This window comes from Bos taurus, chromosome 9 (genome assembly GCF_002263795.3).
Source record: "Bos taurus isolate L1 Dominette 01449 registration number 42190680 breed Hereford chromosome 9, ARS-UCD2.0, whole genome shotgun sequence".
Taxonomy (NCBI): Eukaryota; Metazoa; Chordata; class Mammalia; order Artiodactyla; family Bovidae; genus Bos; species Bos taurus.
The window spans coordinates 69,623,836-69,642,130 of NC_037336.1; the positions used below are offsets into that span (position 1 = coordinate 69,623,836).

Consider the following 18,295-nt stretch of genomic DNA (forward strand, 5'->3'; position numbering starts at 1 on the left):
GTTGCCATTTCCTCCTCCAAAATGCTATCCTTACTAAGGTATAAAATAAATAGTAAAAGATAAGCTAGATAAAGGTATATACTTTTAGGCAATCAGACAATCCAGAGCGGGGCTTTTAAGATTATAATAATTACCAGCATGACATTAAAATGAAGTCTAATTATCAGTTATCCTTTTGCTCATTTTCAAGTTTTGGAGTTTTTTCTTAATAAAATACCCCCAACCTATCTGTGAAAATTTTAGATTACATCAAAGGAAATCCTAATGTTAGTATCATTCATCTATAAATATTTTTAGCATGTATCTAAAAAAAGATGAACATTTAACAAAATTAGAGTACCATCAATATATCTAAAAATGTCTTCAGTAATTATAATATTATCAACAAATATCTAATCTGTGTTCAGATTTTTCTGTTTCATGATATTAAAAAATATTTATTTCAAGTAGGATACAAAGAGATTTCAGACATTTCAATTGGCTGATATATTTCGAGTCCTTTAAAAGTAGGTTTTCCCTTCCTTTACTTCCTCTCATGCAATTTACATGTTGGATAAATGGAGTCATTTATTCTGTAGAATTTTCCAGTCTGGGATTTGTAGATCGGATCTTCTGTGACTTAAGCATTTTGTCTTCTCCCATATTTCCTGCAAACTGGTAGTTAGAACTAGAGGACTGTTCAGATTCAAGTGTCTACCTATCTGTCTATCATGTATCCTTCACACTTAGTGGTGTTACTTCCATCAAGAGGCATATCTGTCTGTTTGGGGTTATTTTGGTCATGTTAGGCATGTATGATGATTGCACAGATTCATTGCATGTGTGCTGAGTTGCTAAGTTGTGTCCAACTCTTTGTGACCCCATGGACTATAGTCCATTAGGAGTTGCAAATGATGGCATTCATATTAGATCATTTCTACTTCATTAATGAGTTGAAATGTTCCATAAACAGAAGCATCCATGGAGTGAGAATTTTTAAGTTATGATCTTAAAAATTTGTTCAATCTTTCCCATTTAATATCAATATCAATTATTCTCCTTGGTTATTTCTCCTTTATTCATGTTTTCTTTTCATTTTTCTTTAGACTATATACCTATGTCAATTAAAGGGCCCCTGGTAGCTCAGTTGGTGAAGAATCTGCCTGCAGTGCAGGAGACCCAGGTTTGATCCCTGGGTCGGGAAGATCCCCTGGAGAAGGGAGTGGTGACTCATTCCTGTATTCTTTCCTGGGAAACCCCATGGACAGAGGAACCTGGTGGACTACAGTCCATGGGGTTGCAAAGAGCCAGACACGATTGAGTGATTAACACTTTCATTTATTAAACTCATTTTCCCCTAGTGGTTGGGAAAGCATTGTCTTTCAGGGAAAAAACATTATTTGGAAAAAAAAAAAATAAAAGAAAGAAGAAATTGTCCCTTTCCAGCTAAAAGAATTCCCTTTGTTTTCTTGGTAAAGATGGGCTTCTTGATACTGTTAGTATAGATTACTGACCTGTGCAAATTGCTACAGGCACTGACCTTGCCAACATGTGAACTAGTATTTAACACGTTCTGTATGAATTTTGTCATTGGAGTAGCATGAATTAAGTCATTTGGAAAGATCATATCCATTGAGTGTTGGTTTCTCTTTTCTTGTCTAAAGATGTTGATCTTATGCTTTTCAGGAGAAACCTCATGGGTGGATGAAGATTGCAGCACAGCCCAGCAGCCTCAGTGCCCAGAAGGGTGAGACGGACATGGCCGTGTTTATCCTCCTTTAATAGATGCACATGGAAATGTAGTTAAGGCAGGATGAAATTTCCTCCACCATGTTTACATTTGAAAACAAAACAGTTAACAAAAGATTAGATTTCTTGTGGCTCCCAACTCACAACGCACTTTGGTTTGCTTTATTGTTTACAAAGCAACTTGTATTAAGTTATTATCTTACAACAATGAAGTATTTGTAGTAACATCCCAAGGTCCTATAAAAATCAGAACTAGAATTTAGATCTAAATGAGGTTAGCCCAAACTCTTTTTCCATTGTCATCCTGGCCCTTCAGATTTATTCTCACTGAGGGAAAGGGAAGAGAATTGTCCATGGAAGGCCTCACTGTGAAAGGTGGACCTTGGAGAATGGATGAGGAAAACTCTGTCAGATGGGCATGGGTGAGGAACACAGGAGGCATCACACCTCACCCCACCTTCCCAGGACTTGGTCCAGCCCTGGAAGTATGCCCCATGTCCCCTCGCAGTCAAGGTGGATTTCCCCTTTGCCTCTGGTATTCCTTTCTGCCCTTCATCTGCTTCACTCTTCCCACCCAAGCAGTGGGAACATGATAGTGAGACAAAAAGAGAAAACACTATCAGGCTATAGAAAGAATTGATGGAGACATTTTTAGATAATATTACTTCATTTAAAAAAATGTGTGTGGATAATGTGTATATTTGTATATCATGTTACTTTGGTTTATACCAGATCCAGCTACCCTCTTCAGAAGTTTCTAGGTAGAAGAGTAAAGAATTTAGAATTAAAAATAAAAGACTTGAGTTGGGGTCCTTGCCTGTGACTAAACTCCAGGAGTTGGTGATGGACAGGGAGGCCTGGCATGCTGCAGTCCATGGGGTCACAAAGAGTCAGACACAACTGAGCAACTGAACTGAACTGAACACAAATTGCAATATGTCACTTAAATTCCTGGATGATTGTTTTCTACACACTGTAAACAGTCCAAATTTTCCGTTCTTATTTTTTGAGATGTAGTTCTTGTTCATTGAAGTATTCATGCTTAAGTATAATTTTTAGAAAGTCAGAAACCTGTGTAATCCACAGATATAGAATATTTCCAATATATAGAATATTTCCATGTCCCCAGAAAGATGTCTCTGTTCTGATTTTCATCACCATCAGTTCAGTTCAGTTCAGTTCAGTCGCTCAGTCATGTCTGACTCTTTACGACCCCATGGACTGCAGCACACCAGGCTTCCTCGTCCATCATCAACTTCTGGAGCCTGTTCAAATTCATGTCCATCAAGTCAGTGATGCCATCCAACCATCTCACACTCTGTCGTCCCCTTCTCCTTCTGCCTTCAGTCTTTCCCAGCATCAGGGGCTTTTCCAATGAGTCAGCTCTTCACATCAGGTGGCCAAAGTATTGGAGTTTCAGCTTCAGCATCAGTCCTTCCAATGAATATTAAAGACTGATTTCCTTTACGATTGACTGTTTTGATTTCCTTACAATCCAAGGGACTCTCAGAGGTCTTCTCCAGCACTATAATTTTTGCTGATTGTATACAGCTTCTCTGTCTTTGGCTTCAAAGAATATAATCAATCTGACTTCGGTATTGACCATCTGGTGATGTCCATGTGTAGAGTCATCCCTGTGTTGTTGGAAGAGGGTGTTTTCTGTAATCAGTGCATTCTCTTGGCAAAAGTCTATTAGCCTTTGCCCTGCTTCATTTTGTACTCCAAGGTCAAACTTGCCTGTTACTCCAGGTATCTCTTGATTTCTACTTTTGCATTCCAGTCCCCTGAAATGAAAAGGATGTCTTTTTTGGGTGTTAGTTTTAGAAAGTCTTGTAAGTCTTCATAGAACCATCCAACTTCAGTTTCTTCAGCATTACTGGTCAGGGCATAGACTTGGATTACTGTGATATTGAATGATTTGCCTTGGAAACTAACAGAGATCATTCTGTTTTTTTTTTTGAGATTGCATCCAAGTACTACATTTTGGACTCTTATGTTGATTATGAGGGCTACTCCATTTCTTCTAAGGGATTCTTGCCCACAGTAGTAGATATAATGGTCATCTGAGTTAAATTAGCCCCTTCCAGTCCATTTTAGTTCACTGATTCCTAAAATGTCAATATTCACTCTTGCCATCTCCTGTTTGACCACTTTCAATTTACCTTTATTCATAGATCAGGTTCCTATGCAATATTGTTCTTTACAGCATCGGAAATCCACAGCTGGGTGTTGTTTTCACTTTAGCTCTGTCTCTTCATTCTTTCTGAAGTTATTTCTGCACTGTTCTCCAGTAGTATATTGGGCACCTACCTACCTGGGGAGCTCATCTTTCAGTGTCATATCTTTTCATATTGTTCATCACCATAGATTCATGTTTTAGAATTTTATGTAAATACACTCATACCATATATCCTTTTAAGTCTGTCTTTTGTTTTCTTTTATTGTTTGCTTAACCCAATGTTTCTGAGACTCATAAATGTTATTGTATGCATTGTTTATCTCACATGGGCTTTTGCACAGTGTATTTTATCTGAGTGAAACATTGGTCCCTTTCTCTTTTCATATCATTTCTGTTTGTTCTTTAGGGGTCAGTTCACATGTCATACCCTCTGGAGAGCCTACTCTCACCTTACCAAGACTGAACCTATGTACTTGAATAGCATCCTGTACCTAAATCTAGTCCTTGATCACTTCTGTTTACTTCTTAATTTCATCCGCTAGATAAGGGCTTCTCTGGTGGCTCAGATGATAAAGAATCTGCTTGCAATCCAGGAGACTGGATTTGATCCCTGAGTTGAGAAGATCCCCTGGAGAAGAGAATGGCAACCCATGACAGTATTCGTGCCTGGAGAAGCCAGACAGAGGAGCCTGGTGTGCTACAGTCCATGGGGTCTCAAAGAGTCAGACACAACTGAGTGACTAAACACACACACACAGTTAAAGGCTATAATTCCTTAATTCCTTTATTCTCAGTATCTAGCACAGGTGATAAGTTCCCTGGAGACTCAGATGGTAAAGCCTCTGCTTGCAATGCAGGAGACCAGGGTTCAATCCCTGGGTTGGAAAGATCCCCTGGAGAAGGAAATGGGAACCCACTCCAGTACTCCTGTCTGGAAAATCCCATGGATGGGGCAGCCTGGTGGGCTGTAGTCCATGGGGTTGCAAAAGAGTTGGACAGGACTGAGTGACTTAACTTTCACTTTCACTTTTTTAGCACAAGTGAAATGAAGTGAAAGTCGCTCAGTCGTGTCTGACTCTTTGCGACTCCATGGACTATACAGTCCTTGAATTCTCCAGTCTAGAACACTGGAGTGGGTAGCCTTTCCCTTCTCCAAGGGATCTTCTCACCCCAGAGATTGAACTCAGGTCTCCCACATGGCAGGTGGATACTTTACCAGCTGAGCTATCGGGGAAGCCCATCTAACGCAAAGCCCATCTCAGATATTTGTTAAATGGGTTACTCTTCAGTAAATGCATATTCTGGGAAACCAAATGGACATCGTCCAGACTCTCCTCACAATTTCCTTTATAATTTGCAAATAGATGGCTATGCTAATTTATTTTTTTAGCTCTACTCAAATATATTGAGAGAAACTGAAATTATTTTTGTTTTTAGCTGATAACAGCATTCAAAATTTTCTTTATGATAATACTGGGCATTTGTCAGAATTTTTAAAGACGTATTGTAACCAAATTCCTTGGAAACACATATTCTTATTCAAAAGTATAGATAAACTGCTTGAGCACAGAGTTGAAAATTTCTTTGCCATTCTTATTTGCATGCACTGTGTTTAGAATTCAAAACAAAGTTACTGTGTTCATAGCTGTTATTCATAATAGCCTTAAACTGGAAAGTATTCAAATGTCCATCAACAGGATGAATCAGTTGTGGTTTATTCATTCACTGGACTTCTAGACAGCCATGAGAATGAATGATCTACAACCATAGGCAAAATTATGGATGGACCTCAAGCATAATGTTAAGTAAAAGCAGCTAGACACAGTGGAATACACACTGTATGATTCTGTTGCGTATAAATCTAAGTACGAAAATAGACACAGCTAATTTATGCTGTTAGAAGTCAAGACATTGATCATCTTAGTGAGGTGTGGTTTGCAGAAGTTTTTGACTAGATGAGAGCATGAGGGAAAGATTCTAAGTAATATTCTGTTTTGTGATCTGGGTGATGGCTACACAGTGGCGTTCAGTATGGAAAAGAATTATGAAGCTATACATCTTTAATTGTGTGTGTATAAAATACAAATACAATTTTAGAAGTGAAAAAAATATTAGATGGAAAAAAAGATAGTCACTGGCTATAACCCAAAGTTAACTTTCATTATTCTAACTTACATACTCATCTAAAATAAGATTGTAATGCTTTGGAAGTTAATACTAATATCCTGAAAGTTCAAAAATGTAGAACTTCAGAACAATAAAACATAAGTTTCAGGGTTCAAGAATTCCATATCACAATAACAATAGTTGTATCCAAAAAGTGGTAGAATAATTATAACATATAATTTTGAGTGTGAGCATTGAACTCAGGAATCATTGCTTTTGGATCTTTAGCCAAAGCCAGAATTGTGAAAGGTCTACAATATAGAATTCCATTTCTGTTGATGTTTTGTTAGTGAAGAGAATAGATTTCAAGTCTTGCTGAGGCTGAAGCCCCTGATTTTTCTTCTCCACTCATTGCCTGTTCATTGTAAATGCTCAGGGCTAGACAAATTTCTTACATGGTATACTTGGGTGTCACAGATAGCCAGTGACAAGGAGCAAATGGAAATAAAGTTAGGCAAAACTGTTTAAACTCTAGAACTCAAAAGAAGGTAGATTCCCAAGTTGAAAGGCGCAGATAATTTATGTAACACCTTAAAAAAAATATTGTACATTTTTATATGGATTAACAATGTACTGGAAACACTGATTATAAAGGGAAATAATATTTAAAAAGAAAAAGGAAAACTTAGAACTATTTCTGATGTACTTTCTTAGCATTCTCAAATTTAGAGAATTGTAAGTAGTACAGAAAAGAGTCTTTTTGAAAAAATCAAAATACTGGTCTAAATTTTTGTTTTTCATTTTCAGGTTTGACCTGCCACCTGTTATTTTGTTTTCCATGGATGGATTTAGAGCTGAATATTTACAGACATGGAGTACTCTAGTACCTAACATCAATAAACTGAGTAAGCCTCCTACAATCAGATGTGTATGGATGACAGATTAACTAGTTAGTTAATCTCTAAATAGTGCAGCTTTCTTTTTAACCTTTAATGTTAGTGATTTGTCTCAGCCCAGGTCCTCTCAAGAGTTTTGATGACTTCACTTATGATATCTATTTTACACTTGTTGGCTCCTCCTTCTTTTTTTGCAGCATGCTCACCCTTTTGTTTATTTTGGTTTGTTTTGTAATTGAATATAACTTTTGCTCTATGAAAATCTGTTCCTAGATAATGTATCAAAAATGGTGCCTGTCATATCTAGGTTCTGGGTTTTAGCAAGGTGAATATGACCAGTAAGAATAGGAACCTGAAGGAACCTGAGGAGACCAGACAGACCAGCATATACCAAGGCTCCCATAAGTGAAGGGGCTTCCCTGGTGGCTCAGTGGTAAAGAATCTGCCTGCCAATGCAAGAGATGCGAGTTTGAACCCTGGTTTGGGAAGATCCCCTGGAGAAGGCAATGGCATTCCACTCCAGTATTCTTGTTTGGGAAATCCCATAGGCAGAGGAACCTGGTGGACTACAGTCATGGGGTCACAAAGAGTTGGACACAGCAACCAAACAACAACAACCATAGGTGAAAAGTCCAGTATTTCTGTCCAGTTCTGGAATCAAGATGCCTGGAACCTGGCTCCACCTCTTACTAGCAAGCTTACTTCCCCTGTTGGTGCCCCAGTCTCTACATCTGTAAAATGTTCACTTCCCACCTAATAGAAATACCACTAGATTATATACATAGTGTACCTTGGATGGTTTTAAGTTATTACTATAATTGTCATTTTTATTGCCATCTTTATCATGATGTTGTACTTCTGTGTTAGGGCACAATTTTATAAAGTTAATAATAAAGAGGAATGGAGTAATAAACTATATATGGGAAAAAAATCTGAAAGAGAACAGATACATGTGCAACTGAGTCACTTTGCTGTACACTTGAAACTAATACAACATTGTAAATAAACTATACTCCATTATAAAATAAAAATTAAAAAAAAAAAGAGGAATAGAACAACCAAGGACATAAAGCTAAGAAATATCAGAGGGTTGGCTCCAGGGCCCACACTGTTCAGTGCTCTGCAATTCTTCTCTTATTTCCTCCTTTTGTTAGGCCCTCTTTTACCTCCATGGTCCTCAAATTTTATGACAGTTTTATTTTCCTCCAAATTATTTTTTTTTAAAGCTGTTTGACTCTAAGCTGATCACCTTTTCTGGACCTTAGATTCATCATTTGTAAAATGAGAGGATTCAATTCAGTTGCTCAGTCATGTCTGACTCTTTTCAACCCCAGGGACTGCAGCATGCCAGGCTTCCCTGTCCATCACCAACTCCCAGAGCAGTATGAAAATTTTACAGTATGAAAATGAGAGAATTAGACATAATTATTTCTACTGCTAATTCCAGCACTAACATTCCTTGACTGTAGAAAGATAAATTACTTCCCCCTGCAACACAAAGGGCTTTGTCTCTGCAGCCTCCTCCTCACTCTTTGAGGCAGATCTTAAGGTAACAGATTAAGAGGTTGGGTCTCTGACAGAACTGGCTCCAAATTCAGGATTTGTCACTTGCTGCTGAGTCACTGTGTCCTGGAAAGTAATTAACAACACTCAGTTTCTATTTCCTTATCTGCATTTCCTCTAGTAGTCTAGATAGCAAAACCTGGGTCCCAAAGGGAATTTATCTAACCAGGCTGAACCAAACCTCTTTAGAAGTGGAATTATTTGATTTGTTCATCCCACAGAAAGTTGGAAAGGACACCAGTGAAATATTGGGCCATTGAGAGTCTTCCCTTTTGAAGATTTAAACTATTTTGTAATAGTTTAATAGTCTCTTTAATGTGTGAAGACATCACCAAGGCAAAATGGGCTCTTCATTTCTAGGAGGCCCAATTAAGAGTAGGTGTGGTAAAAGAGTTAGGATTAGGACCTCCAGAGAATGGTAGGCTTGAGATGAGGTATGTGACAGAAGGCATCACTTTAAGGAAGTCTAGGACTTCATCTCCAGTGTCCCATCAAACTGCCTGGAGACTGAGCATGGTCTAATACCACAGTGCCATGAGCTATACCAGTGACTACCAAAGGGTCATGGACTCTAGTGAGAACATTTTCTTGTCTCAATGTGGATGAGAACAGACAAAAGAAGGTCCAGGATCAGCAAACTATCAAGTGAGATAGAAGTAATTTGTCTTGAACTGGAAGTCAGATTTCTTGGAAAGTTAGATGTGAAACGGGTTATGAGAAGACTAGTAGTAACCATGCTTGTGTCTCAGGGATAAATCTCACTTGACTTTGGTGTATGATCCTTATAATGTGCTGTTGAATTTGTCTTACTAGTATTTTGTTGAATTTTTTTGCTCTAAATTCATGAAGGTATTGGCCTGTAATTTTCTTTTTCTTTAGTATCCTTATTTGGCTTTGGCATCAGGGTAATGTTAATCTCATAAAATGAATCTTAGCGTATTCTCTCCTCTTTGTTTGTTTGTTTTTTGGCAAAGTTTGAGAACTGGCATTAATCCTTCTTTAAAGGGCTTCCTTGATAGCTCAGCTGGTAAATAATCTGCCTGTGATGCAGGAGACCCCGGTTTTATTCCTGTGTCAGGAAGATCCCCCAAAGAAAGGATAGGCTACCCACTCTAGTATTCTTGGGCTTCCCTGGTGGCTCAGTTGGTAAAGAATCCACCCGCAATGTGGGAGACCTGGGTTTGATCCCTGGGTTGGGAAGATCCCCTGGAAAGGCTACCCTCTCCAGTATTTTGGCCTGGAGAATTCCATGGATTGTATAGCCCACGGGGTGGCAAAGAGTCAGATACGACTGAGCAAATTTCACTTTCACTTTTCACTTTCCTTCTTTAAATATTGGCATTAATCCATCTTTAAAGGGCTTTCCTGATAGTTTAGTTGGTAAAGAATCTGCCTGAAATACAGGAAGCCCCAGTTCGATTCCTGGGTCAGGAAGATCCTCTGGAGAAAGGATAGGCTTCTTTAAATATTAGGTAAAATTAACTTGTGAAGCCATCTTGGGCTTTTCTGTTAGGAAGTTTTCCATTACTTGTTATTGGTCGGTTCAGATTTTCTATTTCTTCATAATTCAGACCAGAGGAGCATTGGAAGTGTTAGTCACTCAGTCGTGTCAACTCTTTGTGACCCCATCAACTGTGTAGCCCACCAGGCTCCTCTGTCCATGGAATTTTCCAGGCAAGCATACTGGAATGGGTTACCGTTTCCTTCTCCAGGGGATCTTCCCGACCCAGGGATTGAACCCCAGGGCTCCTGTATTGTGGGGAGACTTTACATTTGTTCATAATAGTCTCTTATAATCCTTTTTATTTCTGTAGTGTTGGCTTTTGACTTTACTGGAGTCTTCTCTTTTTCCTAATGTAGCTAAAGTTTTGTCAATTTTATCTTTTCAAAAAACCTACTTTAATTTTGTTGATTTTTAAAATTGCTTTTCTCTTCTCTGTTTCACTTATTTCTGCTATAAGCATTATTGTTTTTTTCTTTTTCGCTGACTTTGGAGTTTGCTTGTTCTTTTTCTAGTTCCTTAAGGTATAAAATGAGGTTGTTTGTTCGAAATTTCTTCTTTTTTCAATGTAGCTGTTTACTGCTATGGACTCCTTTCCTTGAAGTGCTTTTGCTGCATCTGTACATTCTTCAGCTATTTTATCTCCTCATCAGTTCAGTCTTCTATTCCTTCTTATAGTTTATAGTTACTATGGGTATATATTTATTCCATATATGTTTTCAAATTTTTGGTTTACTTTCTTTTTAAAAAGATGTTTTTTAAGGAACAAAATATGCAAATAATAAACTTTAAAAAATGATATTGAAAGTTACAACAGATTCTTTCCTGATCTTCCTACTTTTTCTCTACAGAAGCAACTATTCTTATTAATTTATTGTGCGTCCTTCCAAAATTATCCTGTTCAGTCATAATTTAAATGATTAAGATCAGGAAGAAATGATGGTAGGTCTTGCTTATGATGAGCTGTTCTCTAATAGCTCTTGTTCAAAGGCAGGTGGTCAAAAATGGTAGCTTGAATCTGTAGATAGTCCACAGATCTGTAGATGTCCTGTTTAAGACTAGAAAAGTGTCATGTTTTTATATCACTGGTGACTTAGGTTGCTTTTTATCTTATGCTCTGTGCCTTTAGACACATTTAAGAATTTGAACACATTATACATGCTTCAGGGAAATAAAAGCAGAAACCTTTTATCTCTCTTTATTGTATGATTGTCTTCTCCACTTAAATTCTTCTAATTATGTCAGTAGATTAGATCTCATTTTATTTTTCTTATCATATGATTTCATAACATATTAAATATATCTTTGTCTATTTGAGGACAAGGTTTATTTGTTGGTGATATTGACTAAAAAAGAAAAATGGTTATTTTAATCTTTGATTATACATTATGACCTAGAGCAAGCTTCAGGTTCAAGTACATCAGAACCACTTGGGGCACTTGCTAGAAATGTAGTGTTTTTTTGTTTTTTTTTTTAAGCTCCTTTCCCTCCACCTTTCAACCCTCACCATTCCCACCAGAGTCCTATTTAGTAGACTTAATATTGGATCCAAGAAGATTCTGAAGGAGGAAATTCCTGGATCATATTGGAAATACTGGTTTCCTGGCTGGGAAGGAGACCAACTCCAAGCCTATTTGAGAAAAACTTTATTATTTGCAGATGCAAAGTTTGTTGCTTTCTGGACAACAATCATTTGCACCTTTTGTTTTAACCTAAATAGAATCTCTCGTGGTGAAGTTCTCTTTTAGAATTAGAGGTGATAGAATTTTGGTACAGAAAATGTCTCATACGTCACTCTTGCAGAGGAAATAGTAATGTGCCTTAGTGGTTCTGACTTTCTTAAGCAAGGTTATTGCACAGATGAAAACAACAAAATAACTGAAAGCAAAATTAATGCCATGCTTTGCGGAAAACAGAGCACAGGAAACTTCACTGATCAAATGGAAACTGTACTGAAAATAATAAGGTGGAAAGTTAATTTTGTAAACATTACTACGTGGCATGGGCTTGTGCATTCACACAAGTCAAATTCCTTTTCAGTTATCTAGACAGTTGTATTGGTTTTTGCTATATTGGGAAGCAAATATTATATAGAAAATTTTACTTTAATGAGCCAGGTCAGAAAGAGAGGAACAGCAAACGCAAATACAACTGGCACGGTGTTAAAAGTTTAGGGTCTTTTAAGCTCAGGTGTCAGCAATCTGGGTCTGTGGGCCAAATCTGACCCACTCTGCTTATTTCCGTATGGTCTGCTGATGCTAAGAATTGTTTTCATTCTTAAATGGTTGGGGAAAAAAAAGAATGCCTTGTGCCACACAAAAGAAATTACATGAAATTTCTTTGTCTTGATGTCTACAAATACAGTTTTGTTATAACAGAGCCATGCCATTTGCTCAAAGCTTATTTATTTATTATCTGGCTCTTCACAGAAAAATTTTCCTGATCCTTGACTTAGCACTCTCCTCTCCTGAAAACTGTCATTCCTTGAGAGGAATTTTAAGCATCAGCATTTTAACCTCTTTCTATCTGCAATTCACCCCCTGGTTAGTTTTCTATTTCTCTGGGAAACTTTCATGTTCATATTTTTAGTTATTCAAACAACTTCTGAGGAAGAAACAACGTCTTAATTTCCCACTATCCTTTGTTGCAGAAACATGTGGAGTTCATTCACAATACCTGAGACCTGCCTATCCGACCAAAACCTTCCCAAATCATTATACCATTGTCACGGTAAGTGCTTCATCCAGTGGCAAGGCTGACAGACCCCCGAAGGGACTGACCACACCAGACATGCTGAGGCAGGAGCTGGCCAAGCCCAGATTCAGGATCACGTGTGGTAGCGATCACAGCTTAATTCAGGCTGGGAAGGAATGTCTGAGTATGAGGCCAATCCAGGGCTATGAGAAGTTATCTATGAATGAGTGTCCCGGTGCTCAGCTCATTTATCTCTGCGACAGGCCAGGATAGCCTCTGGAACATGGGAAATACCCTCTACTCTGATCTTTCGATTAGCCCCCATTTATCTGAAGGTCTGTGGGAATGGTAGGCTATGTATGAAGACAGCCACTTTGATGTGGAGAATCTCTTTCCTATCTAGTTTTAAAAATTATATTTAATTTGGTGAAGTCTCTTGTTTCATAGTTGAATTCAAACTGGCTATATCTGTTTAAATAAAGCAAATAAAGCAATGAATTCTCCTCAGTGTACGAGAAGACTTACGTGAAAGAACTCAAAGGAAGATTAAGTTTTTTAATATTTATAGATTCAGGGCACATCTTAAGGAGTCCTCTGCCTCAACCTTTCTTGCCAAAGAATATTATTTTTTTTACTACTTTGCATTTAGTCTTTTATTACTGTGTGTTAGTTGCTCAGTCGTGTGTGACTCTTTGCAACCCCATGGACTGTAGACCCCCTGGCTCCTCTGTCCATGGGATTTCCCAAGCAAGAATACTGGAGTGGGTTGCCATTCCCTTCTCCAGAGGATCTTCTTGACCCAGGGATCAAACCCAGGTCTCACGACTGAGCAACTGAGCGCCCGAACCGTGCGCGCACACACACACACACACATATAAGTCTACATACATAATATATAATACATATATGTGTGTGTGCTCATACATATATACATATGTTGTTGTTTAGTCGCTAAGTCATGTCCAACTCTTTTGCAACACCATGGACTGCAGCCTGCCAGGCTCCTCTATCCGTGGAATTTTCCAGGCAAGAATACTAGAGTGGGTTGCCATTTTCTACTCCAGGGGATCTTCCTCACTCAAGATTGAACCCACATCTCTTATATCTTTTGCATTGGCAGGTTTTTTTTTACCACTAGCACCACCATATGTCTATATAAATAAGGGATTATGCATAAGTGCTATTAATATTCTATATATGTGCATGTATCCATATTCATATATATAGTAATGTTCTGAAATAATGACCCTAAAAGTCTACCTAAATGTAGTTATAATTGCCTATGGTATCATAGACATTCAGTGAAAATGTGTGGAATGATTGAATGAGTCTTTGTGACCAGACTAAATGAATGACTGGATTGATGGATGAATGACAGGGAGAAGCACAGAGACTTGACAGGCTTCCTTCTAGAGTGCTGATAACACATTTTAACCCATTGGCCAACATCTGATACTTAATAGCTTCTATGTAACAAATATCTTGCTCTTATTGCCAATAAACCAGTGTCTAATCATTATTGTAATATAGAATCTATAATTAGCAGTTATTAATAACATAAGAGTAAAATTAAAACCATCAACACAAATCATCTTCCTAACATCATTCGTTTGCAGCTATAGACCATGGTGGAACTGGTGTATATGTAATAGTAATATATGTATTTGGTATTTGGGTTCAGATCTAGGGGTTTTATATTGAAAGGTATATGACTTCTTTTCAAATAAGAGTTACAGGTCTTATGCTATTTCAATTTAAATGCATGTTTTGTTAATGTATTATTTTATCTTAAATCTTTTTTTCTGAAATTATCATTTTAGGGGTTGTATCCAGAATCACATGGCATCATTGACAATAATATGTATGACATAAACCTCAACAAGAATTTTTCACTTTCTTCAAAGGAGAAAGATAACCCAGCTTGGTGGCAGGGGCAACCAGTATGTGTCACTCTCCATGTCCCCACATGACAATGGATCACTCTTCTCTCTCCACTCTGAGTTTTATGTTGTCTTTTTAATTTCTCACGGCTAAGGGTGGGAAGGTGTTTCAGCACTATTTATAATTATGATTTGAATCTTTTCAGTGTATATAATTGTTCACCTAAGTTGCCTTGAGACTTGGATGTTGAATTATAAATATATCAACCTGGAAGTTACTCAGAAAGCTTATCTGTTAACTTTTTAACTCATTACATTTTATAAATCTTTAAAAAGGAGAGAAGAACTGTACAATTTTACCAGTTTGAAAAATGATCTTTCTTATTGCCTTCCTATGTTTTTTGATTTTTGAAGTGGATACCTAGATAATAACTTTTTAAAACTGCTGCAAGGACAAATTCAAAACAATTTCAACACCTTTTAATAATTAAATACATTTTTCAATGGTTTAATATTGTTCAGTTTCTCATGAATAGTGCCATTTCTACTCAAACTGATTATTTTCTTGACCTCCACTTATTTGAAATTTTCTCTTCTTATAGATCTGGCTGACAGCAATGTATCAAGGTTTAAAAGTTGGTACTTACTTTTGGCCAGGATCGGATGTAGCTATAAATGGCACCTTTCCTTCCATATATAAGATTTACAACAGGTAGGAAAACACCTGCAAATGTAATCCCATCTAGGCAGGAATGATTTGAATTTTTTGTTTGTTTTTTGGTCTTGATCATAATGGTAATTTTATTTTTCCAGTTATTTGGGCCAAAAATCTTGAAATCAATGTTGATTCCTCCCTCTTACATCCCTTATCCAGTTTGTCAGTAAATGCTTGTGCCTCTAATTCAAGCTATATGCAGTCTGAGAATTTTTGATTACTTCCAGCACTAACTCTGGTTTGAGCTGTCCTCCTCTTTTGCCTGTATTACCTCAGTTGCTTTTTGACACATCTCCCTCTTTCTATGTCTGTTTCCTGTAATCTATTCTCAATTCATCAGCCAGAATAATTATTTTAAAAAAACAAGTCTGAATACGACACTGTTTTGCACCCCTCACTTTCAAGGCTCTCAGTTTCGTACAAAATAAAGCCAACAAGCCCTGGTTGGTATGAGCCCTGCTATCCCCTTGCCTCTTAGACTCCTTTCCTACTATTTTCCGTTCTCTCACCCTTCTCAAGCTATACTGACCTTTTTGGTGACCCCAGTACACCAGGACACCAAGCTTGCTTCCACTGCAGGGCCTCTGAGAAGGCTGTTCCTCTGCCCGATATAATCTGACTCCATTTATCTGCATAGCCTGCTCCCTCACCTCCTTCTGGCTGTTGCTCAAAAACTACCTTATCAATACTGTCTTAGCCTGATCACACTAAGATTTCAAATTCAAATCCTCCCACTTGAGTTTCTCCAGTGCCCCTTATTCTGGTTCTTGTCTTCCTTTTTTCCCCCATAGCATTTATCACTTTTTAATACACTATGTAATTTATTTATTGGCATCACTGACTCAATGGACATGAGTTTGAGCAAACTTAGGGAGATAGTGAAGGACAGGGAAGCCTGGTGTGCTTCCTGGTGTTCATGGGGTCACGAAGCCTGGTGTTCATGGGGTCACAAAGAGTCTGATACAACTTAGCGACTGAATGACAACAAAAGGCCTATTTGGTGTTTGTCTTCCTCGACTTGAATATGACCTCTAGGAAGGAAGGCATCTTTGGTTTTCTCACTGATAAATTCCACTTTAAAGGAACAAAATTATGGCTGACAATAGATAGTACACAGAACTGCACAAATGAATGAAGTGAACAAAAATAAGCAAATTGAATGGATGAATAGTAACTAATGTAAAACAATTTTATTTTAATTGGAGTAACAGTGAAGGAGAGATGAATGAGAAGGAAAGAAAGCAATACACAATCTATATCAAGGCACAAGTATCTCTGTATAGGTGTTGAAAACAGGAATCTCTTCGAATAATATTAAATCCCTTTCAGTGTTCTTATAGTATATGAACACAAAAGAAACATCCGAAAATATCAATCTGCCTTCTTGAGTAGGAATATAATGAAGTTCTCCTTGAGTCGATGAATTTTTTAAAGTTATTTTTACTTTTCATTTCAGAAGTGTCACATATGAAGAGAGGATCTTTACATTGTTAAAGTGGCTGGACCTACCCAAAGCTGAAAGGTAATACTTAGTGTCAGGGAAGTGCTGGCTCAGCAGGATATCTGTGGGAATAAAGTGAAAGTATTTCTTTACTTTAAATGACTATTTTGGGAGAAAAAAAAAAAAAAACTTGGCATTTCCTTTTTATGGGCATTTTTCAAGAATTATTCCTATAACTAGGCATTTAAAGAAAGAACTTGTGTGGCAGAACAAAGGATCGGTAAAAGTCATAAACCAGGAAACACAAAGGCTGAAGCACATCAAGAGAGGCCTTAACAGCAAGAACAGGACAGATTTTTCAGAACTGAGTCAGACCAGTGCTTACACCCTGGAAGGTCTTGTTTATTTCCTGCTGGACCACTGTTCCTGCCAAGGCCAAGTGGAACCACTGGGCCTGGATGAAGAGAAGGAGGTGAAAGGGAAAGTCACTCAGTTGTGTCTGACTCTTTTGACCCCATGGACTATACAGTCCATGGAATTCTCCAGGCCAGAATACTGGAGTGGGTAGCCATTGCCTTCTCCAGGAAGACAAGGCAAGACCAGAGGAAAAGAGGAAGAAGCTGCCACAAAGTTCCAGATCCACAAGTCTGCCAGATCCAACAGGTACCTCTATTCCAAATGGATAACGTCTCTCTCCGTTTCGATTTTACTCTAGACCTGATTTTTACACCATATACGTGGAAGAACCTGATTCTCAAGGACACAATTATGGACCAGTCAGTGCCGGAGTAAGTTTTTCTTTTTTAAATAAAGGTAAACTCATCTGAACTTCACCCACAATATGAAATGCTATTCTTTAATTTCCACTGAGTACAAGTGTATGTGGTATATATATGAAGACATAAAAACAGTTAAAAATATAAAAAAATATCTGCTTTATTAGCCACAAAATAGTTAAAAGTCTGAAAAGAATATCTGTCTTATTAACCACATCTTGATTAATTTGATAACATTTATTGAATACTTAGATGCTGTGTTGTTACTTCATGTAACAAGAACATCAAGGCTAGATCCTGTGTGTCAATATGTTAATGCACCCCATTTCAAGCCATGTCACCTGGAACTCCATTGTGGACTATCCAGCTGTCAATCAAACCACAGTTCCCTAAGAATTCATATAGACAATATATTACTGATCAGGAAGAGTAATTCCCTGTCTAAACCCCCATTACAATTAAAGTAGACTCTTCAATACTTGTCTCTTCATTATCTAAACCATTTTGTACTTACTACAGAAATATAGTCCTTAAGTGTGATTTTTTAAACAAGCTGATTCTCTTCTAAAACCCACTCGAGGCTGCATTGTCCTAGACACAATGTAAAGGGGTAAAGGTCCTGTGAGCATGGTGTCTCCCTACCCCACGGAGAATCACATCAAGGTTGTCCTTAGTTGGAATGCAAGTGTGTTTATTTTGCTAGTGTGACTTAGCTGCTGGTTAGGAATAACCCTCTTTTTCCTTCTCATTAAATCAAAGTGATTTCTAATATAAGCCGCGCTCAAGTCTGACCACTTTGAACCCATTGTTTTTTTT

The 18,295-nt window shown here is 37.6% G+C and overlaps 1 protein-coding gene across 1 annotated transcript in view; it reads left to right on the forward strand.

Moving 5' to 3' along the window:
* The window catches only part of ENPP3 (ectonucleotide pyrophosphatase/phosphodiesterase 3), an 88,277-nt gene that overhangs the window by 24,807 nt on the left and 45,175 nt on the right, over window positions 1–18,295 (forward strand). The window contains exons 5-11 of the mRNA NM_001075923.2: window positions 1,666–1,726; window positions 6,821–6,918; window positions 12,624–12,703; window positions 14,488–14,607; window positions 15,150–15,259; window positions 16,719–16,784; window positions 17,419–17,491. Coding sequence (NP_001069391.1) covers window positions 1,666–1,726; window positions 6,821–6,918; window positions 12,624–12,703; window positions 14,488–14,607; window positions 15,150–15,259; window positions 16,719–16,784; window positions 17,419–17,491 — 608 coding nt within the window. The remainder of the gene's footprint in view (window positions 1–1,665; window positions 1,727–6,820; window positions 6,919–12,623; window positions 12,704–14,487; window positions 14,608–15,149; window positions 15,260–16,718; window positions 16,785–17,418; window positions 17,492–18,295) is intronic.